Genomic DNA, 22,081 nt, shown 5'->3' with positions numbered 1-22,081 from the left:
AACACTGTTAATTTTTTTAACATCGTGTCTGTATTTTTAAACATTTTTAAGAGCTTTCTTTGACTGTCTTTCTGCTTACACTGACACATTAAGGTAACGTTGCACTTTACAATCCTTTGTTCCTCTGGCTTTGAATAGTCATATTCATTTGATTCATTCTAAACAACCCCGGTTTTTCAAGAATAGGCTGCGTAACTTTGGTTCTTTTTTTGTGCGTGGAATCGAGGGTCGTTGGGAAGTTAATGATGAATTTTAGGGACTTCCAAAGGACCAGGCATTTTATCGGATTCCTTCGATAAAAGATCAGACAGGAAATGCAGAATTTTCAACAAGGTTTGACTACCAGTGAGCAGATTGTTTCGTGAAATAATCTTCAAGAGCTGTTGTGGGAGTAACGTGTGACAGCAAGCGCGCGTTATCTTTATTATCATGTTCTGTCATAAGCAATCGCATATCATCGCAAACACTCGCTCTGTCTTGTGGCTGCAATAAGCTGCCTTGTTTTTTTTTTAAATGCTTGGCCGTGTGTGCTCTGTCCCTAAAGGGTTAGAAGTGTGGACGAATCCACCAGTCTTGGATATCTGTCTGATTGCTTCACTCTATTGCAGATATTCAGCCAGTCCATGAAAAAGGCCGTTCAGCTTGTCCTGTGCACAGTGGTATCCAACGTTCGTGAGGCCAAAAAAATTGCTGCCGATATCCTCGAAGACCTTCTAAACAACCAGGAGAGGAGGGCCTTCATTCTCAAGTATGACATTTTTATTGTTGAAGCATATCTTTGCTTACCCGGGCTCTCTTTTTTTTTTTTTTTTTTTACGCTTCATTTTTTCTTTGAAGCTGTTACGGTAGAAATGCTTTTTGCAACCGAAACTGAAAGCGGAAAGTGTATATAAGCAAGAGCTCTTTGAACTGCTGGCACTATTGGCAAGGCCTAGACTTGTCAGCATTGTGTAACACAAAAGCAAATCTAGGTCATATTTGAGGCAGAGATAAACGCATAAACGAAGATTGCAGCATTTTCTGAGTGAATGCCTGCATCGGATCGGTCTTAATTTTATAAATTTCAACAACTGGCGTACTAGTGGCATCAAAAAGAAGAAAGACTCAAAGCCTCTTGTAGAAGTGTCGTCAGATCACACGCTGAGCCCAGAGATGCTAAAATAAGGCGACTTCGGCCGTATTCCAGCGGTGGCTTTTTCTTTTTGTGTGGTGCTCATATGTACACGTCATCATCATCATCACCAGCCTATCTACGCCCACTGCAGGGCAAAGGCCTCTCCCATTATTCTCCAATTGCCTCGGTCCTGTGCCAACTGTGACCAATTTATCCCCGCAAACTTCTTGATCTCATCTGCCCATCTAACTTTCTGCCGCCCCCTGCAACGCTTGCCTTCTCTAGGGATCCACTCTGTTACCCTTAATGACCAGCGGTTATCTTGCCTTCGCATTACATGCCCTGCCCACGTCCATTTCCTCTTCTTAATTTCTACTAATATGTCTTTAACACCAGTTTGCTCCCTGACCCACTCCGCTCTCTTCTTGTCCCTTAATGTTACACCTATCATTTTCCGCTCCATTGCCTGCTGAGTTGTTCTCAATTTAAGTTGAACCCTCTTAGTGAGCCTCCAAGTTTCTGCCCCGTAGGTGAGTACCGGTAAGATGCAGCTGTCATATACTTTCTTCTTCAGCGACAATGGTAGGCTGCTATTCATTATCTGAGAATGTCTGCCATATGCACCCCACCCCATTCTGATCCTTCTAATTATCTCTGCCTCATGGTTGGGATCTGGGGTCACGACTTGGCCTAAGTATATATATAATAGCTTACCACTTCCACTGCCTCGCCACCTATCTCAAACTGCTGTGCTGTCCCGAGGTTATTGATCATTACTTTAGTTTTCTGCATATTAATTTTCAGGCCCACGGTTCTACTCTGTTCGCCCAGTGCGGAAAGCATGCTTTGCAATTCGTCCCCCAAGTTACTTAGCAAGGCAACGTCATCAGCAAATCTGAGGTTACTGAGGTATTCTCCATTAACCCTTACTCCCACCTGTTCCCAATCCAACGTTGTGAATACTTCTTGTAAACATGCTGTGAATAGCATTGGAGAGATTGTGTCTCCTTGTCTGACACCCTTCCTTATAGGTATTTTGCTGCTCTCCCTATGGAGGATGATGGTAGCTGTAGACCCATTGTAGATATGTACACGTAAACACATCCAATAAACCGCCATTATAACGGAGTCCTTGGTACAGGAAACTAGCTGGCTTCGTTATAGGTGGCACTGCACTTGAGAGAAGCACACAAGAAGTGCTTAAGCATTTCTTGCATTTTTATTGGTTAAAAAACGTCTTTCGTGGCCGGAATGGAGCGGAGAGAGGTACTGAAGCCCAACTCTTTAAAGTTAAACAAAGTTGTATTTTCTCTTCATGGACCCTTTAAGAGCAGTGTCCCCCCTTAAACTTTTGCTGCCATTTTGCTCCCTGCTTGCTCTAGCCCCAACTTTCTTGTTTAAATGAAATGGGAAGCTCCCCTTTGGTTGAGTTGTGCTTGAATAGCTGCATTGTACCCAAGTGTTTCCGCTGACAAAAGCTACTGCGTGTCGCATTTCCTGCAGGTCCCACTACGTGGTCGTTTCCTGCGCTGCCAAGATAGCCGAAAAGCAGGTGCAGAGAGAGCCGGACGATCTCCAAACCGTGAGTCTGGTTTGCCTATTTTTACTTGCACCAATAGTGTAAGGTGTTGCGTCGTCCAGAGTTGCAACTCGCGCAAACTGAAAATCGCCGAACAAAACATGAATGCCTGGAAGTTATGTCACTCCTGCCCATAATAATATCACTGTGGCAAGAAATTTGAAAATATTTGAACACTTTTTTTTTTTCCCCACCTAAACAGCATATTTCGTGATGGGTTAGAGCTGAGTGGTGAGTTCTTTGATTATTAACAAACTTGTATTTTGGTTTGACAGCCCCTTTAATTAGCACCAACACTTGCTCAGCTCTTTTGTGCGAAAAAATATTTGCAGAGGGATCAACACTGAAATATTTCGGGGCCTCTTTTTCTTCTTTTCGCCACGTTGCGCAAGAAGTCGCGGCGACTTTACCTTCACTTTTCAAAAAGATAGTTGGTGGAGTAAAGTTAGCAGGGTTCACACAGGTCCTTGAAAACCTTGAAAACCTTGAATTTAGAAGTGTCAATTTCAAGGCCTGGAAAGTCCTGGAATTTTTAAATGGTCCTTGAAAACCTGTGATTGTTTTGGAGAGAACCAATGGCCCTGTCTTTTCACAAGAATTTAAAGTGTTTGTTGTGGATTTTAGGTGTTAAAAATGTATAGAAACATTGTAAGAATCAAGTTTCAGTGTATTGCTTGAAATTTCAAAAAGTTTTGTGGATTTTCATTATTACGAGGCAACATTGGGAGCAGGCTTTTCGCAATCCAATCCATATCACACTGCAATCCAGTGAAAGCCAGCTTCTGTTCTCTATCTTGCACCTTCCACCTAGTCTGTGGATGCTTGCTCATTGCATGTTTGTTTGCTGTGCCTCATACGCTCCATCTGCATTTGCTTTTACGTGCAAATGGTGGACGTGTACATAGTTCATCCTGCCTTGATGCAACTCTTGCTCGATTTAATTTCAGCTGATAGTATTGCTGACAAAGCAGGAGATGCAGGCGACATTAACCAAGTTTTTAAATCAAACAGCCTCAGCTAAACACAAAGGAAAAAGAAAAACCTCTAAATACAAACTATGAAATAAAAAATAGAGCTTGGGGAGCATTCGTGAACCCATAGCGCCTATCTAAATGTGCAATAATGTTCTTAGGTATTGAGCAATAATGAAATTTTGCATTTTGTTGAAAAAGTTATAAATAATCCCAGATAAAACATAAGATGGGGACCTTGAAAATGTGTTTCCTGGTCCTTGAAAGTCCTTGAAAACCCTTGAATTTTTGCTTTTGAAGCCTGTATGAACTCTTTAGGTTTAGTGCCAATTGCTTTTTGTGCACCCCCGGCATGTTTGTTGTCTTTGCACATCTGGTTGCCATCCGCTGCTTATCTGCATTTACAAGGGCAGCGACAAAGGTATTCTATTTAGCTTGGCCGATTTCGTGCGTCGATCGAGTTGGGACAGCAGTGATAATTTTCACCGGCTACGGGCAGAGACTTGGTGGGTAGTGTTGCTTTAGCAGCTGGTTTGTCAACTGGGTTGGGATCGTTGACGTTTGTGACAATTTTCGCCGATACCCGCTGCAGTGGCTCAGTGGTTAAGGCATTGTTGTGCTGCTGAGCCCAAGGACGTGAGTTCAATCTAACCATGGCAGCTGGTTTTCGGATGGGCGCTAAAAGTGAAAATAGTCATGCGTTGAGATTTTGGCGCACATTAAAGATCCCCAGTGGGTAAAAATTAATCGGGAGGGCTCCACTACAGCGCACCTTATAGCCAAAGTGTAGCCTCGGGGCATTAAAGGGCTGGTGAAGTGGTTTTGAAAGTGGGTAAATGTTTGTTTTTTACAATTAGTATGTTGGATAGTTTATGACTGTGCCCGCAGGGGCGCCTTGTCTATTCAAGGTGACGGTAGTGGCGACACCGCGGACCCCGAGCCCATGTGGGTTGGACCCACCCACGCCCTTGGCTGTGCGTGGCTTTGCCGTGTCCGGGGAAAAGGGCATCCTGGTGGTTGAGCCAAAGCCAGGGTTGTTTTGGACCTTTATGGCCCCCTGGCAGAGGCAACACACCACTTCGGCCCCCGCTTCCCGTAGACGGTGCCCCCAGTCTGACCCGACCTGGGGAGAATCAGCCAGTCGCCTTTTCCTGTCCTCCTCTCCATTCTTTTGCTTTCCTATTGTCCTTCCTAACCCTGTCCTGTCATCTTCTCTTTTCTTCATTTCTCCGTTTTCCCCAGGCGGCGAGGGTTAACCCTGTGCGAAGGCTTCAACCTAGATCCCGAGCATAGGGTTATAGTGGCAACGTACAGTTAGCGTGCGCTGCAAAGCCACGTTCCCTTGTTGGGCTCCGTGGTGGGTGACTGGCCTTGCCACCGAATTCATTCCATAGTTTATGGCTTCCTTCTCCATTCCATCCAAACGAACTGATCGGCCTCCGAAACGAGGCCGCACCGAAGAAATTTTCAAACCGATTTCTAACCTCGCCTTCAACAACCCTGACAACTTCCCACGCTTCCTAGTGATGCAGTCAGCTGATAAAGAAACTCCCGTTACCAGCAAATCTGTATTTTTGGTTGCAAAATTTATTGAAGGTTTGATAGGAAAAAACTATGAAGCGAAAAAGCTCAGTTCTGGAGACCTGATGATCGAAGTCAAGAGTAGAGAGCAGTCCAACACTCTTTTGAAGCAAACCAAGCTAGCCGACCTTGAGATCACAGTAACTCCCCACCGTACCCTTAACAGCTGCCAGGGTGTCATCTCCGAATCAGAACTGATCAACGAAACAGACTTTGACCTGCTCGAAGGTTTGCGCGAGCAGGGGGTAACCGCTGTGCGACGCATCACCATTAGACGGGACGGAAACGAAATTAAGACGAAGCACATAATACTGACCTTTGATCGATGCACTTTGCCAGAGTACGTAAACCTAGGGTTTCTGCGCTGTAAGACCAGAGTATACATACCAAACCCGCGACGTTGTTTCATCTGCCAGAGGTATGGGCACGGCAGCAATTCGTGCCGAGGAAAACAAACGTGTGCAAAGTGCTCTGAGCAGGACCATTATGCTGACGACTGCAAAAGCACACAACTAAAGTGCAGCAACTGTGGAGGACCCCATGGAGCATACTCTCGCTCTTGCCAGGAGTTTAAGAAAGAAAAAGAAATCATCAACCTAAAAGTGACGCAAAATCTTTCATTTCCAGAAGCCCGTAAGCGTTATGCTCTGCTTCCTTCAGGGAGCTACGCCAGCGCTGCCCGCCGGGGGGTGGGGCGGCGTCTGGTTTCTGCGGCCACTCAGTATAGTGAAACTGACTTAGTGGCGCACACACCCCTCGAGGTGCTGCCCCTGGCAGGCCAAACAACTCGTGCATCGCCAGCAGTGCCCGCAGGCGTTGCACCTGACCAGAATTGCTCTGGGAGTGGCGTTGCTGTCGCTCCTCGACAGACCCCGACCGCCGAAACTGCGGTGGCAATGGATGTGGGTACAGGAGGCGCCTCTTCTGCAGCCATGTCCAACACATCAAAAAAGGTGGTGGCTGAATCTTCTGCCATCCCATCAAACGCGTTGCGGGATGGGCGCCGTAAAACCTCCCTCCCGTCAATACCCCAAAACCCGGATGAGGACATGGATGTCACGCCATCCCGGCCTGCATCGCAGTCATCTAAAGACCAGCGCGGTAGTTTTGGCCGCGGCAAAAAATCACAAGCTCCCCGAGTCATTGGCCCTGATTCGGGCTCAGTGACATAGGGATCTCCATCTAAACAAAACGTATGCTCAGCACCTTTCTTCTAACCTTTTATGGCAGTTCAAAGCATTATCCAATGGAACTGTAGGGGATTAATTAGAAACCTCGATGATGTCTACGAAATCCTTAATAAGTACCATCCAAATATCCTATGCCTACAAGAAACACACTTAAAACCTACACAAACCAACTTTCTCAAACAATACTCGGTATTCAGGAGAGACAGGGACTGCTACACTCACTCCTCTGGTGGTGTAGCGATTGTCTTGCAAAAGTCTGTCCCCTGCTCACCTCTTCAGTTGCTCACTGCCCTCGAAGCTGTGGCAGTCCGAGCAATCCTCTTTAATAGGTTAATAACAGTTTGCTCTTTATACGTTCCCCCGGATTACCGTCTATCGAGCTCAGAATTCGAGTCCCTCATAGATGAGCTCCCGGAACCCTTCTTATTGGTAGGCGACTTTAATGCTCACAGTGAACTCTGGGGGTCTCAACGGACAGATGCCCGGGGCCGCTTACTAGAAAAGTTTTTATTTTCTTCCGGAGCTTGTCTACTCAATAATAAAAAACAGCCGACATACTACAACACTACGCACAACACATACTCACACATAGACCTGGCAATCGGCTCTTCTGTCCTCTTTCCATCTGTTGAATGGGGAGTTGACAATAATCCTTATGGGAGCGACCACTTCCCAGTCATCCTGAAAAGCATTGACAAAATCCCTAACAGCTTCAACTCCTATAAAAGGTTTAGGGAATCTGCTGCAGATTGGCTGAAATTTAAACAACTATCTCAGCTTTCATACACATCTTTAAGCCATTTGGGCATTGATGAAGCCTGTGAACTGATTACGGCCCATATACTTCATGCCGCTGAGTGCTCAATTCCACAAACATCTGGTGCCACACCTAACGCCAGGAGGCCGTGGTGGAATGACGAGTGTCGGCATGCACGGAAGGCGCAAAATAAGGCATGGGGTGTCCTCCGCAGGTATCCCACTTCTGAAAACCTAATTTCCTTCAAACGCGCGAAAGCACAAGGAAGGCGCATTCGCCAGCAAGCCAAAAGGGAGAGCTGGCACTCTTTTGTGACTTCTATCAATTCATACACAGATACAGGCAAGGTATGGAATAGAATTAAAAAGCTTAATGGACATAAAACACACAGCCTACCCTTGGTTAGCAGTGCGGGCGACACCCTGGAGGACCAGGCCAACGCACTTGCAAAACACTTTCAATATATTTCGAGTTCTACTCACTACACGAAAACTTTTTTACGACACAAATCATCCATGGAGAAAAAACCGATTAGAGATGACAGAACATCCCATGAACCATACAACTCGGATTTTTCTTCAACAGAGCTTTTGGTTGCCCTAGGAACATGTAAGGCTTCAGCACCGGGGGCAGATAGGATATCCTATGCAATGATACAACATCTGCACACAGAAACTCTCCAAACACTTTTGCACTTTTTCAATAAAATTTGGGCGGCAGGATACTTTCCGAGAGCTTGGAGAGAAGCTGTTGTAGTTGCCGTACTGAAAGAAGGTAAAGATGCCTCACTACCTGCCAGTTACCGACCAATAGCTTTAACAAGTTGCTTGGGAAAGCTTTTTGAAAAAATGGTAAATAAGAGGCTAATGTATTTTCTTGAATATAACGGCATCCTGGACAGTTGTCAGGCGGGTTTTCGATCAGGTCGAAGCACAACTGACCAGCTGGTAGCCTTCGAGTCATATGTCAAAGATGCTTTCATCCACAAACAGCACTGTCTTTCTGTTTTCTTTGACATAGAAAAAGCATATGACACAACTTGGCGCCACGGCATACTGCTTGATCTCAAGGCTTTCGGTGTGTCTGGGCGTATGTTAAACACTATTGAAAGTTATTTGTCACAGCGAATGTTTAGGGTAAGAATAGGGACAGTTGTATCCAGAACGTACATACAAGAAAATGGTGTTCCCCAAGGTGGAGTATTAAGCTGTACTCTATTTGTAGTTAAAATGAACTCCCTTGGAAAATCCTTGCCACCCACAATCTCCTACTCACTGAATGTTGATGATGTTCATATTAGCTTTAGGTCTTCCAACCTGTCCATTTGTGAAAGGCAAATACAGTTAGGTGTAAACAGGCTCCGGAAATGGACAGAGGAAAATGGTTTTAAACTGAATCCTCAGAAAAGTACATGTGTTTTATTCACAAGACAGCGTGGAATCCATCCGGAACCTGACATTACGCTGAACGGAGAACGGATTCCCGTCAAAAAAGAACACAAGTGTTTAGGTGTTATACTTGACGAAAAGCTAACATTCATACGGCACATAAAAACACTCAAACAGAAATGCCTAAACACCATAAACATTTTAAAAGTTTTGTCGCATCAGTCTTACGGTGCTGATAAAGACTGCCTTTTACGCCTCTTTATCAGTTTAGTTAGGTCCCGTATAGACTACGGAAGCGTAACATACGGATCTGCATCTAAAACTGCCCTAAAAATGTTGGACCCAGTGCTACATTTGGGCCTTCGCCTTGCCTCGGGAGCCTTCAGGACAAGTCCAATTCAAAGTCTCTATGTAGAATGTGACCACTGGTGCCTAGAGCACCAGCGTGCTTATACAGCACTGCTCTATGCTACTAGGACAATGTCTGTGAAGCATCACCCGTGCAGTTCATTTCTGAATGACGTCTCATCTGCCCATTTGTATTTAGCGCGCCCTTCGATCCTTGCCCCTTTATCCTTACGTGTCAAAGGCCTTGCAGAGGAAATAGGGGTGTCTTTCGATGAGGGAATGAAGACTTCCATCGCCAACGAAGTCCCACCTTGGGAAATGTCAACGATTCGTTGTGACACATCCTTTAAACGCATTGATAAGCGCCGTGCACCTCGTGAGCTGATCTTCCAGCATTTTTTACAACTACAACACACATATCCATACACCTCATTTTACACGGATGCCTCGAAATGTGCTTCCGCTGTGTCGTGTGCTGCACATGGCCCGGATTTCGCCAGCACGAGGACCTTGAACAAAAATACCAGTATCTTTACAGCAGAAGCTTATGGTATTTTAATCACAGTGGAGCACATTACACAGAACAAAATACAAGAATCAGTTATCTACACAGACTCCTTAAGTGTCGTTACGGCACTAGGTTCCTTTAAACCTACAAAAAATGTTGTCCTCAATCACCTTTTTAAAGCTCTCGTGACTGCTCATAAATTACAACTAAAAATACTTGTTTGCTGGATCCCTGGACACAGTGGCATTCTAGGCAATGAAATTGCCGACCAGAACGCCACTTTGGCGGCCCTCCATAGTGGTGTTGACGTCGCGGAAATCCCTTACCTCGATCTGAAGCCAGTGATCCGAAGGGGAATCCGTAAACGCTGGCAGGACACGTGGGACACACACACAGAAAACAAGCTCCACTCAATAAAACCCCACCTAGGAAGATACACAACAGAAAAACAAAACAGTTCATTGAAGTATCGATTTGCAGACTACGCATCGGCCACACTTACGCTACGCACGCATATCTTTTAAATAGCACACCCCTACCGGTTTGTGATAAGTGTGGGGACCGGCTCTCCGTCCTTCGTGTGTTAATTGAGTGCGCATCCTGCAATGAGGCCAGAAAACGGCATTTCCCTAAAATCTATACTTACAACATTCCGCTACACCCGTCACTGTTCTTAGGAGATGAACCTATGTTCACAAACAAGTCCCTTTTAAGTTATCTTGCAGATGTCAAGTTTTTAAAGCTCATTTCGTACAGTGCGTGACCTCAGAGCCTACAAGCATTGAGCAAAGCCTTCATGTTTTCATTGTTCGCACGAGGGGCCCGCTGCCGTAGCGTGCTCTTCGGCTCGAGCTACAGTCGCGTTCCATTCACAATCCCTTTCATCCGCCATTATGAACATCTCCATTTTTTAGTCTACGGGCCCTCTACACCCATATATACAGTATTTTAGGATATATCATACTCATTTCATACATATTTTAAGCTCAAACCTGACTATTGACGGACCACTTAACATAGTTTTGGCGCTCTTTGGTCCTAGTTACCCTTGCGCCAATAAACACAAACATACATACACATACATACAGTTTATGACTGTAAAAAAATTTTCGTCATATCTCGCTTGGGGACTGAGATATTCGTCGATAAAGTTGACCCGACGCCCCGCCCACCGCTCGCGGCTGTGCCGCCGGAAGAGCGAGAAACCGAGAGGCAGCGACCGGAACTAGCGTCATATTCGGAAGACGGCCAGCGGCGTGCGCCGCCGCTTCGCTGTGTCCCAGTTTTCTCAGCGAAGTTCCGAATTAAGCAGACGTGCAATGTGCCCTTTAATAATCTCAATTGTGTAGAGTTGCTACCGCGTCGATTTTCAACCGTAATGCTACTGTGTGCTTCCCTAAAGCGACTCCTAGATACCAGAGATTTCCTACCCGAGCGCCCGTGGCTACTACATTGCCTTCACGAGTAGTCGCAGGGCCGGCCGTGTCGTCGGGTGCTCTGTGCTTCATACGCGAAGAGACTGGCTCGAACAAATATGCAGGTACCCCTAGTTCCTGACCCATTATTATAAGGGGATTAAAAATTCGTGGGACCGCAGCGCTCAGGGCTTCGCGAACTTCTTGCTCGTTTTGCCGATCGATGTTGTTGGCTGTGACGGAAACTGAGCTGAGTAGCTAGATTTTAAGAAGAAATCAAGCAAGCTGAAAGCATGAAGCGTTTTCTGCGCGCAGAAGCGCTCCGCACACTCGCCGGTCGTGCATTCCCGTACGGCGCACGAAACGGCTCGCACGCACCACGCATGCCGCGGCAGCGACCGCTCTTCGCTGCCGGCCAGTATCAAGGCCGTCGACAAAAGCAAGTGAACGTGCGAGAGAGTGGATGAATAGTGTGGTGAAAAATTGTGCTAGGGATTGTCATCCAAGGTGATTTTGAAAGAGGTGATCGAATTTGTATCGCGATGCGGAGCGCCGACCGGTCGCGCGGCGCGTCGTCGGCAGCAACCTGCCCGAGCACGAGATGCGGCGAGAGGCCGACGGATGGCGTTACCTACGCGCAAGAATGAACATAGCACCGATGGCTAGAATGACTATCAACGTGAAAATAAGGTGCGCACGCGAGAAATGGGATGATAGTGCGGTGAAAAACTGTTTTAAGGATAGTCATTCGCGATTGTAGAGGTAGCAGTGACCAAATATCGGTCTCGGTGCTAAGCATAAAGTTCCCAACCTCCGAGGCGATCCGTGCAACCGAAGCTGGCTGGAGCTGTTCGGGAAGGTGTTTTTCTAAAGTTCGTCGGCGACAAGTGTGCTGCGTTTTGATTTCGCTACCTTTCGGGTAACCACAACAGTTCGGTTCTCCTATTCTAAAACTGCGTTTGTGCAGCACTGACACGTTCCGCTGACCGGCCGCGCAGCGACCCGGCACCAGCACCTCCGCGCGACGCAGCGACCGGCCGCTCGCTAGCTGCTGCTTGTACGCATCGCAGGCCGCTGCACACAGCTTGTTGTACCGCCTGCCCGAATGCAAAAACAAAGTCGCACATGCGAAGAAGGGGATGATGGTGTGTCGAAAAAATGTGCCAGGAGTTGTGACTAGCGCTGGTGGTAAAAGCGGCGAACCAATATCTGCACAACTTCCCTGCACCCGAGAAGCATAAGTCGGCCATGAGACGTCGGGGGAGAACCTCTTTCTCAAGCTCGCCGCGAGCGAACTTGTTGCGCTTATACTTCCCTCAGACTCTCATATTCTAAGGAAAGATTGTGTGAACCCTCCATTCACCAGAGGTCCTTCTGGCCCATATCTGAACGGGAACAGAATGAGATCGATGAGATCTTCAGGTGGAGCGGTCGCGGCAGGGCCGGCACTTCCGAATATGACGTCATCTGCAGCCGGCCAATCCTGAAAGGCAGCCAGCGCTCTGACCGCGCCGCCGGGCAGGCGTCGTTTATTTTGACGAAAAAAGAAGGTTTGGGTGTATTTACACATAAAATAAACGCGTTTTTCGAATTCAGCGTCAAGAAAACCATAAAGTAATGCCCCCAACATAATTTTTTTGAAAAGCTCTTCACCAGCCCTTTAAACCCTCAAATTTAAATAGTTTCTACTTTTGGATTCTTCACGATTGATGGTACAGTGCAGGTCAGACACATTGCAACACCAGCTGCTGCTGTACTACAGGGAAAAAAATGCATTTCTTTAAATTTTCTGCATTACTGAAAGAAATGTGCTGTACAATTATCTCTCTCAATGCATAGTTGTGAATTCAATTGAAGTCGTGCACTAGTTTCCCATTTTTGTGTTTGTTTCTCTTTGTCTGCACTTGTGCCTTTTTTTTTTTTTTTTGTCTGCCTTGACAGAAAGTGCATGCGCAAACACAAATCAGGAAATTAATGTGAGGCAAACAAATCCTGCAGTTTAAAAAGTGAGGCTCGCGTGTCTTTACTGCAGCTTTGCGATTTTCAGACTTACTTTGGTTTCAACAGCAGCTGCTTCTCAGCCATCTCTGGCCACTGTGATAGTCACCTAAATTATGATCTGTGTACCCTCAGGTTACGGACCATTACCGTAATCTTTTAATGAGTGAACCTTCTACAGTATAGACTGCTTATAACGTATGTTGCGGGAGCCACAGAAATCTGCAGTATAAGCGGTACCGCACTATAACCAAAACATGCGCGAATCCAACCACATCGTACCCTACCTCTCAAGTCATCCTTTATTTATCATCACTCAAACGCGCGGCACTTAAAAGCAAAAGCCTGGTTTTTATCATGTTTTTTTTTTTCTTCTTGTTTTTTCACATCAGCCGCTCCTGCAGGGTCTTACACATTGCAAGTGCGGTCATACAAACAGTGAGCACGGCTTTAACTTCCGTTGTGTTCGTGTTTTGGAGGATCGTAGTTGCATTTTTAGCGTCTATGAACAGATGCCGCAAAGCGTGATAGCTTCGCCAACAGTTTTTTTTTTTTTTAATTGCACCTTGTGTCCACGATGCCGAAGGCGGCTGTTTATCAGCCCAGCGTACTGCTGCTGGAAATCTTGCGGCTTCGCGCGGCTCGCTTGTCCGGAAAGTGAAAGAGCGGTGGCTTATCAGCAAAACGTTCTCTAAGGGAGTGACCTCGTCTAGTTGCTCGCTGAAATGCCGCACGAGGCGCAAGCGAGGATGCTCACTCAAGAAAAGGGCTGGTATATATGGGCGAAACGAGGAATATAAACTGCCACCCACGTTCCTTGTTAAAGTGCCATCAAAAAACACCGCGGTGGTAGGCCTAAACATCTCTGGTGCCGGCAGCCAGCTGGTCGGGGCGTTTCGGATCTCCTGCCATAAGGTGCGCATCTCGCCATTGGTGCAAGTCGTCAGGCTCCTCCCACTGCCACGCGAAGAAGCCACCGCGAGCGCGAAAATCGTTGACACAAGCGTGAAAAAAACGGACGCGCAACGCCGACGTGCACGAATCGTGTGCGAAAACGGGTCATACAGTTCACGCCGATCGCGGACGGGGACGGGAGTCGCTATCTTCCGAGGTGCGTCAAGCAGGGTCAGTTGTGGTCATCACGTACGCGTGAACTAAAGGGTGCCTATTCTTTTCTTGTGTGTCGAAGTTAGAGGAGAGCAAGGGGTGCGCGCTGTGTCAGATGGCCGATTTCATCCTGTCTTTTTTCTGTTGCTACCCTAAAACGATGCCCCAGCTACGCCGGTCGATCAGCAGTCCCACCAGAAAACTGCACTATAAATGGTATTGTGCTTCGGCCAGCCGCATTCTAAGCGGTATGCTTATGCATTGAGTTCTATGGGAGGTGAACCTGTGTTCACAAAAACCGCGTTATATCCGGCCCCGCACTATAAGCGGTTACGTTATAAATGGTCTACACTGTATATGCCTCCAAAATATCAATGAATAACCATCCCTTTAAACTGGTTTTTAACGATACATCCGCAACTCTTTTTAGACCACCAATCAATTTCTGTTCCCTTCTCGCAGAGTGTGAGGGACGAGGTGACTATTCATGAGGTCTCCTTTTTAGACACATTCAAATCATCTCTCTCTGATCTTATAGCACCGTGGCATCTTCGTCCTGTGTCATGTGACTTGTCTTTCTTACAATGCAATAAGAACAGGACACCAAGAAGTGGGATTTCGCAGCATTTCAAGTATCTGCAGGATAAATACAGGGCTGCAGAGTTTTTCAGTGATGCGTCTAAAACGTTCACTGCTGTGTCTTGTGCTGCGCATGGACCCAATTTTTAAGCAGATAGAACCATGAATGTAAAGACAAGTACATTTACGGCAGAAGCATATGGCATCTGTCTAGTTGTAAGTCACATAGTTGAACATCATATTCCTAAATCCATCATCTATACAGATTCGCTGAGCATTGTCCGTACGTTGTCATCCGGAAAGTCATCGAAAAACCATGTCATTAATCTTGTCTTCAAATCAGTTATGCTAGCGTATTCTTCAAACCTTGGGGTGACTGTGTGTTGTGTGCCAGGCCACTCTGGCATTGGCGGAAATAAACTGGCGGATGAAATGGCCGCCAGTGCTGCACTCCGAAATACAGTACACATGGCAACACTATCTTACACAGACCTCGAGCCACACATTAGACAGCAACTCCGTAAAACTTGGCAAACAGACTGGATCGAACAGACAGACAACAAACTACACTTAATAAAACCACACTTGGGATCATACGCTAGTTACTCACACAACAGACACATTGAAGTTACCTTAGCTAGGTTGCGGATACCTCCATACACATGTAACATACTCGCACCTGCTCACAGGATCTCCAAGACCCCTGTGTAGCAGGTGTGGGGAGGGCCTATCCGTGATACACATCCTCATTCAATGCAGGGCACTTGACATTACATGATGCAAACACTTCAGAGAACTCTACCGACAGCATATTCCATTACATCTGTCATACTTTCTAGGAGACGATGCCATGTTTTCTGTTCAGTGCGCCTTTAAGTTTCTGTCAGAGGTTCACTTCTTAAAGCTCATTTCAAACCACCCGTAGTTGTAGCCCTGGTCCCATACACCAGCCACCTTATTTATCTTTTAACCACTCTTGGTCTTCATCCTGGCCCTTTACACTAGCCGTGCTCATAGACTTAATTGATTTCATTTGTGTTCCCCCTAACCAAACTTAGTTGTCACCTATTCACCAAAAATTCCCCGCATTTCCCCGAGGGGAAGAATGTGAAAGTGCGAATGCACGAGTTGAATTTGCGCGGTTCGGTAATGTTCGCGAAAGAGATCACACACACACACACACACAACTACAAAGAAAGAAAGATGCATTTATTCACAGACACCTATTTGTGTTGTCGTTGTACTTGATTGCTAGAGCGGATCTCAGCTTTGAAATTTCGTGTCAGTACTCCTTTAAGCGGGTGCACTAGCCCTTCTCACGCCCGATTCCTGGCCAATCCCCCACGTGGGTATGTGCCATGTCAGCGGCCAGGCAGCGCGCGCCCATCTCCCCCCGTTGCCAAGGAAGACGAGGAGCGCGCGCACCCGCAGCTGTTGCTATGTGGACGGACGGCGGTCAACGGAATTCAGGGTCGCTTATAAAGTGCATTCGCACTTAAAACACTTTCTTGGCGCTCTTTGCCCTAGCTGGCCTTGCACCATTAAAGGAGCCATGAAGAGAAAATACAACTTCGTGTAATTTGAAAGAACTAGGATTGAGTATCTCACTCAGCTCCATTACAGCCGCAAGAGATGTTTTTTAACGAAAAAAAACGCAAGAAGTATTTAAAAGCTTTCAAATTTCGCACAACAGTGATGTGTTATGAGCAAGAATGACGTCATACGGGCCAACAATAAAACATAATTTTCAGTGCGTTAACTGCACGTTAGCATTCAAGTGATGCGGTCAAATGGAACCAGAGGCCCCATTACAGACGTCCAGTCATGTGTCGTCGCAACGGTCAGTTGGGCGGCCGCCAATCGCACAACCAAGGTTCCGTGACGTCGTAGAAAAGTTGCGGGAACTTGGCTAGGGGGCCGCGACTGCTTCACACGTTTTCTTTAATATCTCCGTTATTTGTTCGAAGATTGCGATGGTATTGGTATCATTGTTATCGGGACTAAGCAGTCTTTCTAATAAACCCAACTTGTATTTTGTCTTCATGGCTCCTTTAACATTCAAACATCATCATCATCATTGAATAAATGTTTATGGGTAATGTGCTTTTTTTTTTTTTCTCTCCCCCTTTTCTTTCTCTCAAGACCATCAACGTCCTGACCACCATATTATCGGTGCCCGAGTTCCGACAGGAGTTCGCCGCCCGTACGCCCAGCCCCCTTCAGCCCCTCCTCTCCCTCCTCAACGGAGCAGTGGAGCCCCTGGGGAACTCCCTGCAGATGGCTCATTCGAGCATCAAGCTCGTTCTTCTCGTCACGCAGGTTTGTGTGTGCTGAATGCATGTTGCGATGTGCGACTTGCGTCGTGCGATTCCTGCCGGCTGCTGTTACGCACCTGCGCATGTAGGTAGTCTAGTCCACTTATAGCAATATCCAAGTGCCAAGGAAATCCCATCGTTATAACCGATAATTGTTGTAAGCGGGTTGCGAAGTAGAGACAGAACAGAGCTCAAAACATTTTATTCGCATGCCAGCAAGGTGGTACTACTACTAATTTGCGGAAAAGAAGCCACAGTCAGTCACCATTGTTTGCCGCGTGTGAAGCTGTTGCAAATCTTTTCCAAGAGCATCTATAGGTGCTTCACCTAGCCGAGGTAAATGTCCTTGGCGGAAACAAAGTCCCCCAGGGACTGTGTCACGCATTGTGCCTCCTAGGAAAACACTAACTGAGTAGGCTGCGCAACCATGTCGTTAGTCATCTCTGTTGCACTTGTGGTGCACAATATAACCTGATTCAATCGTTATATCCGATATCGTGGCACTGGAGCATTGCAATAAGCGGTTTATTTTACCGCAGAAAGAATACAAAAGTTGGCGGTGCCATAGCTGTTCATCGTTATATCCCATATATTGTTATAAACGGTATCGTTGTAAGTGGGCTCGACTGTATACCGTAAAGTTCCAAAAGAGCGCCCACCCAAAGTATAGTGATATCAAGGGGGGACGCGGCTTTCAACTTCGGAAAAATGACCAAAACATCGTTTTTTCGAAACCCACATATTCGGCTTCTTTGTTTCCTATTCTATGCGTCTGTAAAGTTTTTACGCTGAAAAGCGTCGCAAAGTGGCATAAAAAAATACTTTTGGCAGGCGCGGTGACAAACTATCAGCGCAAAAGGGCGAAAAAACGGCAATTTTCGGAGCGCTCTATCTCCGCAACGGTGCCACCGGGCGTGGCCATTTTGATATGGTTAGATCGGCTGAGCGATCGTCTTTCCTGTTCCGCTCGTCTCTTTTATCTTCGTTCATTCACAAACGCACAAATGGCAGAAAAGAAACGACGCAGAAACGAAGCTAGAAATAGATGCTGAAGCGCTATTGGTCCTCCAGTCGGGGCGCAGAACAACGACCCTCCTGATTGGATGTCACGGGCACAACGCAGGATGGCGGCCGCCTGAGCTGCATAGCGGGCGGTTTGAGTTCATTTTCGCCGCTTCGCTCGGCCGAGTTTCTGTTCAATCTATGGTATTCAACCCGGGCGTTATCGCGGTGGGAATGCCAGAGATAACTAGCCAGATTGCGGGAAGTTGTGTGGCTCGAAAGGAGGAGGTCATCGAACGCTTCGTGGTGGGCGTGACTCTACCGTCGCCAGACCCCGGAGGGTGACGCGGTGTGCGCGCTTGCGATAGTGGTTCGTGAAGTGAACTTTTAGTCGGGTTTGCGATGTTTACACGCTTAGTTATTGCTGTGTTTTGACTGTGGGCTCGCTAGCCTTGAGAAAGAAACGGTCGACGCGTCAAACGCTGCGGCGCGCACGGCATAGCCGACGCGCATTGGAGCAGCACATGACTGGGCAACCGGTTACGATTGAACGCCAGTAGTTGTAATTAATGCCTGCGACGTTAGATTTAATCTTAAAAGCGACCTGACAAGCCATATCAGGGATAATCTAAGTTCGATATGTCGCGGTAAGCGTGCGCTGCGATGCGCGCGAGCCATATCGCCTTTCTTGCGCAACGTTTCTCGTGCACTTGTAATTTTCATGCAAACAGGTTTGAGTTAGTAATATAGGAATAAAAATATGTTCTCTGCATTAAAATGTACGTTACTGTCGCAGCATTTAACAGTGATTTTTTACTGAAATTATTGATACCATTGCTTAGGGCATACTGGCTTTGCTGCGAGAAATATTGGATGCCTTGAATGTCAAAAGTAGTAAAAAAATATGCTCTTGCATTGAAGTTGGGAGTTATGCAGAATACTCTACCAAGCTTCAAAGTAGCTCATTTTCATCCTTGTGGTATGCAAACTTTTGGCAATGAACACCTGCACGTATGAGTACTAAGTTATTGCTGTGCCAGGCAAGATGATAAACATAAAAAAAAGCCAAAAATGTTCAAATTTAAGCAAAAAAAATGCTTAACTTGTTGCCATGGTGACAACACTGCAAAAGGAGGCTGTTTAGTGCAATACAGCCAACCAGCTAACCTACTTTGCATTGAAAGCCCATTGAAAGCCATCTCCCCCTTCGTTTGGTCTGCAAAGCGGGGTATGTACTCTTCACGGAGGAGCTGAAAATGATGTTTTCTGGAAAGAGAAAGGCTGTAAAAGGCACTCCAATTTCAAGGCAAGGCATTCCAGAAGCCCCATGTTCAAAAGGACATGAAAGGCTACAACCGTGACGACTTTTGATAAGTGAAACCTATGTTGCAACTTCGGAAGCCGTTTTCTCAAAACAGTTTTTTTTTGCCACCTGTGTCGCTTGTACCAGGGATTTCTTTGTGACCGCTGGGTCTATTTTGATTCCGTTTCTTGCATTACATTCCTTGATGAACAGTTCAGGTCGTGACACTCTTGGTTTTCCAGATTTGTTTTTTGTGATTTTTTTATTCAAATAATCGTTCACAGTCAACATGCCTATTGCACATTAACCTCTAAAAAAATGAAAACTAAAAAACATTGTGTTGTAAAAAAAAAATTCTAAAACTGTCACGACCTCGTCCATTCATTTGGGAATGCAAAGCACTTCGAACAAATTTTCTATCGTGTTTTATAAGCCGCTCAAGCTCGGTACAAGCGGAACAGAAAGAAAATTTAATACATAAAAGAGTTTTCAAAATATTAGTTTGAAATTTTTATGGTGTTATCACGGAAGCATTTCCAGTTGCTGTGCCAATTTTCATCAAAATCCACAAAGAAATAAAAAAGTTGATTTTGAAAGCCACGTCCCCCCTCAAGTGAAGAGAAAAAAAAACGGATGGGCAATCTTTCGGGTCAGGTGCAGGAAGGACAAATAAGTGACTGACTGCATCAACACACGAATGGATGATTCATGTTTATTATGTTCACTCATCGCCGCTAAAGCCATCGATTTTAGGTGGTGGGCGGTCTTTGGGGTCTTTTAGTAAATTTAATATTTCACCAATAAAGGGGGTGTTGTCTCGGAGCTTTACAGTAGTCTTTCTGTCTCTCCCCTTTAAATTTTGCGAAGGCAAGATGGCTGTATTGTTATATTTTCTTGCGTGTTGTGTTTGTTTGTTTGTTATAAAACAGCTCAAGTTATCACTCAAGTTGTGGAAGTGAAAGGTAGTCCTGTTTTAATGTGTAGTAACGTGAAGGGCCTTGTGTCACAAAAAATCCTTCAGCAGTGGCATTGCCTGTTAAAGGAGTACTGACACCAAATGTTGACGAATAAAAAATGATATTATTAGTTTGTACAGATGCCTCACAGAAGTTTTTGCTGTGATATGAGGCCGAAATCACATCGAAAATCGATTTTAATTGCCCTGGCCGTGAGATACCACAAATCGGCAGCACTAGCGAAATCGCTATCGGCGCGACGACACAATGTCCGGCGTGTCTGGCCGGTTCAGGGTGACGTCATATACTGTATTTTCCGGTGTATAAGTCGCGGTTTTTTTCTGAAATTTTCGTTGGTGCGTCTTATCCACCGGTGCGACTTATGTATGGAATAAATCCGGTTCGCGGCAGCCGCGCGTGGCCAGCGCACGTTGAGACACAGCTCTATGGTCTAAATGAATCCGAAGCCCACCGCTACGGCGTTTCTCGTAGCCCATAAGTCGCTTCGGGACGTTAAACCAAAGAATTTGCATCTTTTTCTAGTCAAAAACAATGTTACGACCTGCGACAACCGCGCGCCACTTTCGGCCACGCGCAGTAACTACAGTTCAGAATAAATTCAGAGTAACATCAAACTGGGTTGCAAAAACAAAATGCAGCTTATAAATTATTACAGAGAGTTACTCTGAAGGAGGTAAACATGCTGCTAATTTTTAAAATGACAGCTTGCTGATAAGTATCGATTTTCGGGCCGCTTCCGTTCGCGTCACTTCCGTCCGCCATGACACCTTTGTTGCGCTGATTTACGACAGCACGCAAGAGACGCGCGTTGTTAGGAGAGGTGGCCGAATGGGTCTCCGACTCTTGGGACTCCATTTCTACAAAAACAGTTGTAGCCGGGTTGTTAAAGGCCGGAGTAATCCGGTCCGCGAGTGGTGACACGATGTTGGCGAAGAAGACATCAGTGAGTCGGAGGACGACAGCGATGCGCCGGCGGAACACCCACTTGAAGTTGCTGAATTGTTTATTTGTTAGCGATTCGAAGAAAGACTTCGATGGTTTCGCCTAACGCCGTCTGTAAGTACATGACATGTGTGTGTATTAATAAACCGCTTTTGAGAAGCTCTGTCTAGACTTTCATAGGTGGCGGCCGCCACAACCATGTACTTTTGCCTCTCTTTCTAACGATATGATTCACTATGAGTTTACCTAATTATCAAGTGCGTCTTGTATACCAGTGCGTCTTATACACCGGTGCGACTTATATAAAAACTGTCATTTTGAGGGGGGGTGCGACTTATACAAAGGTGCGACTTATAGACCGGAAAATACGGTAGTCGTTTTCGGAACCGGAAACGATAGCCTGCGCTGCTGTTGTCGGTGGTATTCGTTTGGGCAGGAGACGTGGGCGTAGCTGTGTGAGCAATGCTTGTACACTTTGTGCACCTTGCGTCTTCGACGTCTTTGCTCTTCAGTTCGTGGCCGGTGCATGTTGTTTCCTTGCACTGGTGCCGAAAACTGCACGGTGACTTATCTGAGCGGCCTGTCCGAGCAAATCGACGACGACGCCAAGATGCATTATTTTCCGCGTGGCGGCAGCCACAAAAACTGTCACTCAATCCAGCGAGCAGAATTTGCTCGTTGCACTTCTCGCCTGCTACCTGCAGAGCCTGAAGTTGACGGAGGAGCTGCAGTAAAAGCGGAGTGGAAGCGATTAGACAGTTTTAGAATAGGGGAAGGCGGCGTTGGAGGCCCCCCAAGAAGTTAGGGGAACCCAAACGCAACGTGCTGGCGCGCGGCGAGTTTCAGAAGAGGGCCGTCCCCACCAGCACCGCAGCGCTTGCGCTGCTCGAGTCAGCTTGGGTGCTGGGAACTTTAGGCTTAGCATCGTGAGGAATATTTGATCTCCGCTATCTGTACAACTGCAAATGACCATCCCATACACAACTTTTCACCACACTATCATTCCC

At 46.4% G+C, this 22,081-nt stretch overlaps 1 protein-coding gene across 1 annotated transcript in view; it reads left to right on the top strand.

Annotated features, from left to right (window-relative positions):
- The window catches only part of LOC144138609 (protein CIP2A homolog), an 89,556-nt gene that overhangs the window by 20,053 nt on the left and 47,422 nt on the right, over positions 1-22,081 (top strand). Inside the window, exons 7-9 of the mRNA XM_077670987.1 lie at positions 609-748; positions 2,618-2,696; positions 16,678-16,854. Of these exons, the coding sequence (XP_077527113.1) occupies positions 609-748; positions 2,618-2,696; positions 16,678-16,854 (396 nt within the window). The remainder of the gene's footprint in view (positions 1-608; positions 749-2,617; positions 2,697-16,677; positions 16,855-22,081) is intronic.

The sequence above is a fragment of the Haemaphysalis longicornis genome, unplaced genomic scaffold (genome assembly GCF_048455015.1).
Source record: "Haemaphysalis longicornis isolate Haplotype H1 unplaced genomic scaffold, Haemaphysalis longicornis Haplotype H1 scaffold_5, whole genome shotgun sequence".
Lineage (NCBI taxonomy): Eukaryota > Metazoa > Arthropoda > Arachnida > Ixodida > Ixodidae > Haemaphysalis > Haemaphysalis longicornis.
This window is presented reverse-complemented; position numbering and strand designations above follow the sequence as displayed.